General features: G+C 35.9%; 1 protein-coding gene and 1 non-coding gene across 3 annotated transcripts in view; both read right to left on the reverse strand.

Moving 5' to 3' along the window:
• Nucleotides 1–2470: 2470 nt before the first annotated feature.
• The window catches only part of DEPDC1B (DEP domain containing 1B), an 85719-nt gene continuing 76926 nt past the window's right edge, over nucleotides 2471–11263 (reverse strand). For both annotated transcript variants that reach the window (XM_049648547.1, XM_049648549.1), the window contains 2 exons: nucleotides 4752–4937; nucleotides 2471–3480 (listed from right to left, as the gene is read on the reverse strand). In XM_049648547.1, the coding sequence (XP_049504504.1) occupies nucleotides 3319–3480; nucleotides 4752–4937 (348 nt within the window). In that variant the 3' untranslated portion in view covers nucleotides 2471–3318. The remainder of the gene's footprint in view (nucleotides 3481–4751; nucleotides 4938–11263) is intronic.
• Nucleotides 9431–9561, reverse strand: LOC125935898 (small nucleolar RNA SNORA18). The gene has a single exon (XR_007461877.1). It is a non-coding gene; the product is annotated as a small nucleolar RNA SNORA18 (small nucleolar RNA).

Below are 11263 nucleotides of genomic sequence, written 5' to 3' on the forward strand. Positions count from 1 at the left end.
GAAACAGAATATTGACTTTCAAATTAGAAGAAAACATGAAATTAGGTGTAAGATCCAAAAAAAGTCAAGAAAGTAGAGACATAGAGGCGTAAAACATCAATAAATGTTTATACCCAAATATAGAATTTTATTAAATATAATTTGTTACATAATTTTGACTAGAAACAAAAATTGTCAAGTTGGCATCTTAAAAAATAATCTATATGATGGTTATAAGGGACACAACTAAAATATAATATGGAAAGACTGCAAACAAGTACATTGCTAAAGATAAAGAGTGACAGTTTATAATAATTCTAAAAAATGAAGGAGGGAAGGAAGAAAGGAGGGACGGAGGGAGGGAGGGAGAAAAAGAGGGAAAACGAATTGGAAGGTGTATCGTATCTATCACTTCATAACAAATTACCCCCAGATTAAGTGATTGGAAAAGCCAAATATTTATTATCTCACAGTTTCTGTGGGTCTGGAATCCAGGCACAATGAAGCTGAGTCCTCTGGCTCAGGACCTCAGGCTTCAGTCAAAGCGTCAGCTAAGGCTGCCTTCACCTCAAGGTTTAAGAGGGAGTGTGCTTGCAGGATCACTCACGTGACTGCTGGCAGGCTTCAGAACAGCCACTTCCAAGATTGCTCACACAGCTGTTGGCAGGCCGCACGTCCTCGCTCACTAGAAGGCAGAGACAGGAGTTCCTGGCCTGAGGGGCCTCTCCAAAGAGCAGCTCCCGCAGGTCATCTGGCTTTCCCCTCAGAGCAGGCCTGGGAAAGAGAGAGGGAGGGCAAGCAAGATGAAAACTGGGTCTTTATGTACTCTAATCTCAAGAGATATCCTATCACTTTTGTCATATTCTATTTGTTACAAATGTGTCACTACACCCAACTTAACATTCAAGGAAAGATTACACAAATACCAACAGGCAGGGGTCACTGGGGACATTTTAAATGCCACAGACTGCAGAAATGAAAAACAAAAACTGTCATTGTTTGCTTATTATGTAGTGAATATGTAGGAAATTAAAAAAACACACTAGATGTTTAGAATTAATAGGAAAGACTAGGGGCACCTGGGTGGCTCAGTCAGTTGAGTCCAACTTCAGCTCAAATCGTGATCTCACGTTTCTTGAGTTCAAGCCTCACATCAGGCTCTGTGTTGACAGCTCAGAGCCTGGAACCTGCTTCAGATTTTGTGTCTCCCCCTCTCTCTATGCCTTCCTCTCTCTCTCAAAAATAAATAAACATTAAAAAAAACAGGAAAGCCTAGCAGGGAGTTTGGATACAAATATCAGTACCCAAAAATCAGTTTTATACTATATGTAAGCAAGAAGCTGAAAGTGGAAATTTTAAAAATAACCCCCTTCACAATAGGATCAAACAAGAGGTATTTTTCAGTTAAATAATAACTAGTGAAGTTAGGGATGGATACTATTTACTTTTGCGTATACTTGAAATTTTTGATACTAACATATTTTTTAAAAGTATCAAATACCTAGGAACACATCTAACAAACGATTTGCAAACCTTTGCAGAGATTTTTTTTTCTCATTTATTCTAAATAAATGGAAAGATAAACTATGTTCATCCACTGGAAGACTTAATATTGTAAATATAGCAATTATCTCCAAATTGATTTATAAATTCAGTACAATCAAAATCAAAATCTCAGAGGTGTGTGTGTGTGCACACATGTGTAAAGCTTGACAGGCTGATACTAAAATCTGAATAAAAATGGAAAAAGTAAAAAAACATATACAGTAGAAGTCTTTGGCTAAACCATACCCATAACACAAAGTAAAACCATAATGAGATACCATTATACACCCACCACATTGACAACAATTCAAACTCTGACAATAGCAAGTTTTGGTGAGGACATTAAGCAAAAAGAACTCTTAGACACTGTCAATGGGAAGGTTTACCGGAGCGCAAAGAAAGCAGAAGTAGACTTATTCTTTGCTCTAAACATCATTCTAAGATCTGAAAACAAATCCTGAAATACTAAAAATCTCCCATTCCTTTACCTATTCGGAGGTAAAGGTGGTATCCAAACCAAGAAGAATACTTTTATCCACTTGTAAGTAAACAAAATCTGAGTCACATGTAGGAGGTATTCTGCAACAAAAGAACAGGGCCAGAGCAAAGGCAAGGGAATTCAGTCCAAAGCCAACTAGTGACTGTTACTCTTAAAATTTAGGGCAATTACTTATAGAAGAAGGCTTCCAGATGCTTCAATCTAAGTGTACCATTATTTGCAAAAGGGCAAAGCAAACTGGGTCTTTAGGTACTCTAATCTCAAGAGATATCCTATCACTTAGCCACAACGGACAAAGGCTCCTGAAGGCTCATAAAAAGCCTAACATCACTCATTTTATCATAGAAATAAATGAATGATGTGAGGACACTGGCCAAGATGATGAACTTCAGCATCTGAAGATGTTTTCTAACTGAACGAAATAAATACCAAAAAAGAAACACCACAGAGCATAAAAAAACAAAAACCAGTATTTATTTACATTCCATTTACTTTCCAAAGGATGAGGAAGGTGGGAGAAATACAAAGGAAGTAGTCTTGTTTTACTTAACCTATTTGTGCTTTTCATGAAACAACAAAGACCTGACTCACAATCACAGGAACAAGGGGACCCAAAAAGATTACTCAGTTCAATTTTCCATCTCCAGCCAAGACTGAAATGATACCACTGCAGGCAAATGAAAATCAACCCCAAATATAGGTGAACACCAGTTAATATATGTTCTAAAAGAACCAGCTTTAGTTAAAGCTGTCATAACATCCAACGAATCTGCAATAAAAGACACAGTCATCATAATGTGGAGCCTTAAGACTCTCTGTACAACAATGAAAACCAAATTTTACACAAAGAGAAGTCACAACTATTAAGCTGTAAAGTCAAGAGCATCACAGTAGCAGTACCCAGTGTCTCTCTTATTCAAGTACATACACTATTTTTAAAACTTGGTTATAACAAAGACATCAGTAACTGAAATGTACAATTATTTTATTAACACCATGAAAGATAACAAATAAAAAAATAAAACTACCCACAAATTTTGTAACAATTACAGACACGCATATTAACCATACCACTATACATTTGTCTCAACTTTTAACTGATTTGTACACTTTAAAAATAGCATTGGGTTTTACAAAAATACTGATAATGGCTCAACATTTTAGGAAGTCCGGTAACTTTCTATTTTCCGTAGCCTCTATTTTCTGCTCTTCTTTCTTCCATCGCCATAATCCTCCTATAACCACCAATTTGCTCGAGGCAACAGCAACAGAGATCTCTAAGAGCTATGTAAGCACTACATCCGAAAACTTCTAGTTCTTTGAAATGGTTGGAAAGGGTTTTTTAGTGCCCACATCAGGAGCTGTGGTTTCGGTTTCGGTTTTTCAGGAAACAGAAGTGCTTCACTTTCTGGTGTAGGAAATCGTTCTTGGTAGACTTCAGGATAGGATTTTTGAAACTAAAAAAAAAAAAAAAAAAGATTCAAGATGAGTCAAAAAAACCCCACATAAGGGCCAATAAAATTAGGCGATCTAATTTTAAAATTAAAGACTTTCTGATCTGATTCCATACAAGCTGTTTTTGTTTTGTTTCAATGTTTATTGTTCTCTATCAGAAAAGAGAATAACAAGACAACTAATCGTAATCAAATTCACTCCAACACAAATCCATTTCTTTTGGTAAGATCATTTGATTCCACTTGCTATAGATCTAATTCAACTTAAATTTGATCAAAGCTTCAAATACACTTCTCATTTTGGTCTTATTTCTTAAAATTTCCCCCACTGCTAACTATAAATAGACTTCACTTTAAAAATATTCACAAGTAATCCTGACTTGAAAATAACTTATGTTCTACACAGTTAAAGAAAATTTTGGCCCAACTACATTTCACGATCTCCCAGCTTCTCCAACTCAGTCCCACCTGCTTCTGCTCAAATGGAAGGGAAAACATTCCAGTATATATGACTTTATGAAAAGCTTAAAGAGAGGCAATATGCTTTTCCTTCATCCTCAACACTGAACTCTTCTCCAAAATTACTGAGAAAAATACGATTGGGAGTCTAGAACTCTGGTGATCTGTGTATAATCCTATATGCATGATGTGATCAGGGATCAAGCTTGCAGGAGTCAGACTTCAAAAATAAAAACAATTCACTTAATCTGGAATCAATACTTTAAGAATGGTCGAAGCAAATCTAGTGTGAGTTAAACACTATTCAATGAAACCCTAAACCTTGTTCCTAGCAGGAACTAAAAACTTTTAGTGCTGCCTGAGGCAAAAAAACAATTTGATACTGGTGATCTAAAACCAAAGCCTTTCCAGTTTTACACATTTTCTATTTGCAAATTCAGTATAATTTGCCTTTCAAAAAAAAATCAAAAGGAACCTGTCCTCATTTGATAGCTTCTCTGAATTTAAAGTAATTACTCCACTAACACATCAAGCCGCATACCAAAACAAAGGACAAATAATAGAGAAGAGCTCCACAAATGAAGAGTTCAACAATGGTAAAATATCTACACTGGAAAATAAAGACGTGGAAAACAGACCACAATTGTGTAAAACAATGAGACTGCCGGAATGTATAAATTGAGTAATATACTTTCAAAACTGCTATGTCATAGAAGATGAGATTTATATGAAACTTAGTAAAACAGAGAATAAAAAGAAAAAATATAAGAACAGCAGGCAGAAGAAATGACTTCTAAAGAATATTCTTCTTTTACCTGCTTCAGTTTTTTCTTCTTCTCTTTGCTGGAGAGTTTGGCATCTGTTATGACTTCTTCCAGCAAGGCTGCCAGAGGTTCCTGAGAGCCGTATGCTCTCTGGTATTCAAACTCCCCTGGACTGATCTGACGGCAAAATGATGGAGCAGATAGAGTGATATCCATATCAGCTCCTGGGTATTTTATCTAAGGCAAAAGGATTAATAGTGAATGGAATAAGTATATTTTCACATAAACTGCAAAAATTAGTTCAGATCAAATACAGCATATCTCCTACTAAGAGTACCACATCATTCTTCAATTTGGGGAAAACTCTTTGGTAAAAGGTAACAGTGTTTCTATAACTTCAAAAAAAATATCACAGCCACAGTTTTAAGTAAGAGATGTTTACCTTTTTAAACCCAAGATCCATTTTAATAAATAAAAAACCTGCATGTTCTTTTAAATAAAATCTTAAGTTGAAACATAAACTAAACATGTTGACAAAAATGATTCAAAACAATTATAATATTGACCACACTTAGTGGATCCCTTCCCACATCTGGAGAATCTGATCCTCTTTCTTGGGGATGGACAGAGAAACACATATAGCTTGGCTGTTATGTAGAGAGAAGTTCTACAACCATCTCCAAATATGTTAACACTGAAAATCAAGAAAATAAATATTCAGACATTGTATAGGGCAAAAGGGAGAAGGAAGAAAAAAGAGGAAACATAATACCAAGACCTATAAATAAACGAGCATCCATTAAAAATATTTAATTTCAGGGCCATTTGGGTGGCTCAGTTGACTAAGCATTGGACCTTGCTCAGGTCATGATCCCATGGTTTATGAGTTCTAGCCCCACATCAGGCTCTATGCTGTCAGCACAGAGCCTGCTTCAGATTCTCTGTCCCCCTCTCTCTCTGCCCCTCCCTGCTCAATCTCTCTCTCTCTCTCACAAATAAGTACGTGAAAACTTTAAAAATATATATATTTAATTTGCATAAAGCAAATATTAACAGGTATAAAGGGAGAAACTGACAGTAATACAATCATAATAGGAGACTTTAACACCCCACTTACATCAATGGAGAAGTCATCCAGACAGAAAATCAACAAGGTTAGATGGACGTAACAAATATATACAGAATATTTCATTCATATACAGCAGAATACACATTCTTTTCAAATGTACATGGAACACTCTCCAGCATAGATCACATCTTAGGCCACAAAACAAGACTCAATAAATTTAAGAAGACTGAAATCATATCAAGCATCTTTTCCAATCACAACAGTGTAAAAGTAGAAATCAGTTATCAAAAGCAAACAAAAAAACAAAAAACCTGAAATAAACAAAAACATGTGCAACTAAATAACCAATGGATCAATGAAGAAATCAAAGAAGAAATTTAAAAAAAAAATACATGAAGACAAATGAAAATGAAAACACAATGGTCCGGGGCACCTGGGTAGCTTAGTCAGTTGAGACCCAAAATCTTAAAACTCCCAAAAGAAAACATAGGCTATAATCTCTTGGACATTACCCTAAACAACATATTTATGGATATGTCTCCTCAGGCAAGGCAAACAAAAGTAAAAATAAGCTCCTGGGACTACACTAAAATAAAGAGATTTTGTATAGCAAACAAACAAACCAAATCAAAACAAACCAAACAAAAACAAAAACCCCTCAATAAAACAAAAAGACAACACAGTGAATGGGAGAAAATATCTGCATATGATATATCCAATAAAGTTATACTATCCAAAATATAGAACTTATATAACTCAACATCAAAAAAACAAATAATCTGATTTAAAAATGGGCAGAAGACTGGAAAAGACATTTTTCCAAAGACGTACAGATGCCCAATAGAAACATGCAAAGATGCCCAACATCACTAATCATCCAGGAAACAGAAATCAAAACCACAATTAGATACCACCTCATACCAGTCACAATGGCTAGAATCAAAAAGACAGGAAATAACAACTGCTGGCAAGGATGTGGAGAAAAGGAACCCTCGTGCACTGTTAGTGGAATGTAAATTAGTGCAACCATTGTGGAAAATAGTATGAAAGTTCCTCAAAAAATTAAAAACAGAACTACCATATGATCCAGTAATTCCTCTTCTGGATGTTTACCCAAACAGAATGAAAATACTAATTTGAAAATAAATATGCACACACCTATGTTTATCACACACAAAGAACAAAACCTTACTGCCATTTGCAACAATTAAGGATAGAGCTAGAGAGTATAATGCTAACAGAAATAAGTTAGAGAAAAAAATTACCATATAATTTCACTCATATGTGGAATTTAAGAAACAAACCAAAAATAAATAAATAAATAAATAAATAAATAAATAAATAAAAAGCAAAGGGAAAAAGAGAAAGACAAACCAAGAAACAGACTCTTAGCTATAGAGAACAAACTGATGGTTACCACAGGACAGATGGTGTGGGATGGGTAAAAAAGGTTATGGGGATTAAACAGTGCACTTGTCATGATGAACACTGGGTGACGTACGGAACTGTTGAATCACTATATTACACTCTTGAAAATAATATAGCACTGTATGTTAGCTATACTGCAACTTCAAAAAAAAAAAAAAAGGTGGTATATACATGGAACATTACTCAGCCATAAAAAGAATGATATCTTGCCATTTGTGACAACATAGATGGACCTATAAGATATGTTGCTAAGTGATGTCAGATAGAGAAAGTCAAATACCATATGATTTCACTTATATCTGGAATATAAAAAAACAAACAAAAAAAAAAAACAAATTTACTCTCATATACAGAAGAAGGGGCACAGGGATGGGGGGAGATAGGCAAATATGAAGGGAATTAAGAGGTAAAAACTTCCAGTTAGAAAATATAAATAAGGCACAGACATGAAAAGTACAACATAGAGAATACAGTCAATAATGTAACAAGTTGTATAGTTACCATACTCATTGTGAGGAGCACTGAGTAATGTACAGAACTATGGAATGGCTATGTTATACACCTGAAACTAATGTAACACTATGGCAATTATACTTCAATTACAAAGAAATTAAAGCGTTTTTTTTAGGTAATAATTTTTTTCTGTACATGTTCCTTAAAATGTTTTATTAACTGTTAGATATTAACAAATATTATCTTATCCATTTGCTGATAGGATATATTAAAACATCCCATTGCAATTGTGGATTTTCAAGTCAACTTGTAATTTTGTCATCATTATACATTCTGAGCATCATAATGTGCATACAAGTTCAAATATTTTTTCCTCCAATTTTATTTTTTATTAAATTTTATTAAATTTCTCATTATTCTTAATTCCAAAAATTTACATCACGGTTTTGCCAGTGCCTTCTTGCCAAAGATTACCAGGATGACATCTGTGCTCAAAAAGAGAGAGGTAGAATGAATTGTACTGCTAAAGATGACCACAAACCATAAATAACAATGGGATTGTATTGGGGTACCTGGCTGGTTCAGTCGGGGGAGCACGCAACTCTTGATCTCAGGGTTGTGAGCTCAAGCCTCACGTTAGGTGTAGAGATTACTTTAAAAAAATTAAATCTTGGGGCACCTGGGTGGCTCAGTTGGTTAAGCGTCCGACTTTGGCTCAGGTCATGATCTCACGGTCCGTAAGTTCGAGCCCCGTGTCGGGCTCTGTGCTGACAGCTCAGAGCCTGGAGCCTGTTTCAGATTCTGTGTCTCCCTCTCTCTCCGCCCCTCCCCTGTTCATGCTCTGTCTCTCTCTGTCTCAAAAATAAATAAACGTTAAAAAAAAAAAATTAAAAAAAAAAATTAAATCTTTTAAAAAACAACAACAGTGGAGTCTATCAATACGAAGGTGGTCAAATGGTCTAGGATTTGGACTTGTGAAACTCTTATAGAAATTAATACATTTAAAAAGCAGACATTTTTACAGGGGGATTGGGTACAAAGCACACCCACAGACCCAGAGAAGACCCATGCCCAATAAAGGCCTTCATGCTAGGCTGAAGGGGAAGACTTTTCTTTGCATGAAGCCAGTCTGCAAAGAGGTGATGTGGGTGTTTTATCAAATGCCCAAGTTTCAACAAAAGATCATAAGGCATACAAAGAAACTTGGAAACATGGCCCACTAAAATCAAATCCTAAATCTCCAGAAAGCAAGCCTAACAAAACACAGGCCTCAGACTTTAGTAGACAATGATTTTTTTTTTTTTTACTTTACACCCAAGTTAGTGAGCATGTAGTGCAACAATGATTTCAGGAGTAGATTCCTGAACGCCCCTTAGGTCAATAAATTTTTAATTAAAGAATTTTACATGTGATTCTTTGCACTGCCAATCACCACAGTTTCTCCAAAATCAGAATCATAATCTTCAAAATAGCCCTTTTGAAAAGCACTTTGGTTCAATCCACAGTTGTCACTGTCACTCCAGAGTTCTTTTCAGTTGGACTTCTTTGATCTCCACTTGAATATGGACAGACTTTAAAAATTCTCCACACATTTAGCGCCAGAGTAGATGGATCTGATCTTCCTGGTGCTCAATTTCAGACAACCTCTAAATGTGAATGAGTGCAAATCATAATCACCCCTAAACTATCCCACCCTAAAACTGTACAGATTGTTGGGATATGCCAATACCTAAGACTTAAAAAATTTGACTATTACATCTTTCACATAGTTTTAGCAGAAAGACGTCTTGCAGTTCTTCCTACAGATCTAAACACATAGTTCTGTGAATACAGAAAACCATACATATACTCTATGAGGAGTTTCCAATGATGTAGGTCTAGAGACAAAGCCCCATCAGGATAGACCTCAGTTAAAGTGTTCCATCTTCCCAAAAATATAATACCTTTTGTTCTTCTGCAGCCAGAAGGCTAGTAAGGAAAATTCTAGATATCTATGATTAAAGATAGCAAAGGAAGAAGAGGACTGTAGTCAAGGCTGATAAAAGGTTGGTGTCAAAAACAACACATACCTCACAATTTATCTATCCCAGGATCAGCTGTGTAATTTCCCCAGAACAATCCAAGTAACATTGTTCATTTTCAGAGAAGCACTTCCCTAAATCTCACATGCTGTAGGGGCTGAGTAGTCCACGAGAGAACAGAAATCTCTGAATACTGAAACAACTGGTCAGCAATTCTACTGAGTACTTCCAACAGAGAAAATGTAATTGGACAAATGAGTGCTTACTGGTTTTATGTAGTGCCAGAGCAGTGCCCTCCTCAAGATCATGATAATGTGCAGTTAAATGAATCAGCACAGCTCAGCCTTCTGATCCTCAACTGAGAGCAAAGGGCTCAGTTATAAGCTGCTGCAGCATATGCCTGTGCTATGGGACACACAAACCCAGCAAGCATATAGAGGAACATAGCTACTGCTATCAATTCTCCCTGCAGAAATTCAGTGAAGTATTTCTTCTTTACCTTTTTTATAGGTTAGGGTCATAGAAATATTGGGCGGAGGGAAGATTTAACTAAAACAGCACTAAGGTTATACTTATTACCCATTAAAACGGCAAAGGTATATGTGTTAATGATAATACCCAAAGTAGCACAAGGGTGCAAAGAAATGAACACTTTCTTAGACAATTCAATGGAATATACATTGGCATAATCATTCTAAAGGGAAATTTGGCAATATGCAATCAATACTTAAAATACACTCAAGGCCTTTGACCATGCAATACCACTCATAAAAATTTATTCTTACAGGGACACCTGGGTGGCTCAGTCCATTGAGTGTCTGACTCTTGATTTCAGCTCAGGTTGTGATCTCATGGTTGTGATATGGAGCCTTGCATCAGGCTCTGTGCTGATGGCATGGACCCTGCTTGGGATTCTCTCTCTTTCTCTCTCAAAATAAATAAAAACAAATTATTTTTAGAAAATAATCAAGGATTACCACCACACACCCCCCCAAAAAAAATCTAGCTACAAAAATATTTACTGGTAGGTTGTTTGCAAAACAGAGGGGGAAATGGAAACAATCTAACCAAAGAAACCCATTTAAATAAATTATGGTATATATCCATATTACTGAACACTATACTATCAATAATAACAATACTGTGGAATGACATAACACTAATGATGATGATAATATTAACAGAAGCTACCAACTGAGGGCCTAGTATGTGATAAATACTATTCTAAGCACTTTACACATCTTAAGCCATTCAATCCCTAAAACAACCCCAGGAGGTAGGTATTGACCATTTTTATCCCACTCTACAGATAAGAAAAGAGGGATGTCAGGTAGAGGCTGAAGCAGAGACATTTTATAAAATGTGCCCAAGGTCACAGGGCCAATAAAGGGTATATCAAGAACACAAGTACCACTTAGCTCCAGGGTCTGAGCTCTCAACAACCCTGGTGTCAGTCAAGAATATTTAGTGATATGGGAAATATTTCTTGTTGTACTATCAAAAGAAAATACGGTATAAAAGAAAAGAGCAAGAGTGAGAGAGAGTGAGGAAAGGGGAGGGGAGGAAAGGGGAGGGGAGGAAAGGGGAGGGGA

Source organism: Panthera uncia, assembly GCF_023721935.1.
Source record: "Panthera uncia isolate 11264 chromosome A1 unlocalized genomic scaffold, Puncia_PCG_1.0 HiC_scaffold_17, whole genome shotgun sequence".
Taxonomy (NCBI): domain Eukaryota; kingdom Metazoa; phylum Chordata; class Mammalia; order Carnivora; family Felidae; genus Panthera; species Panthera uncia.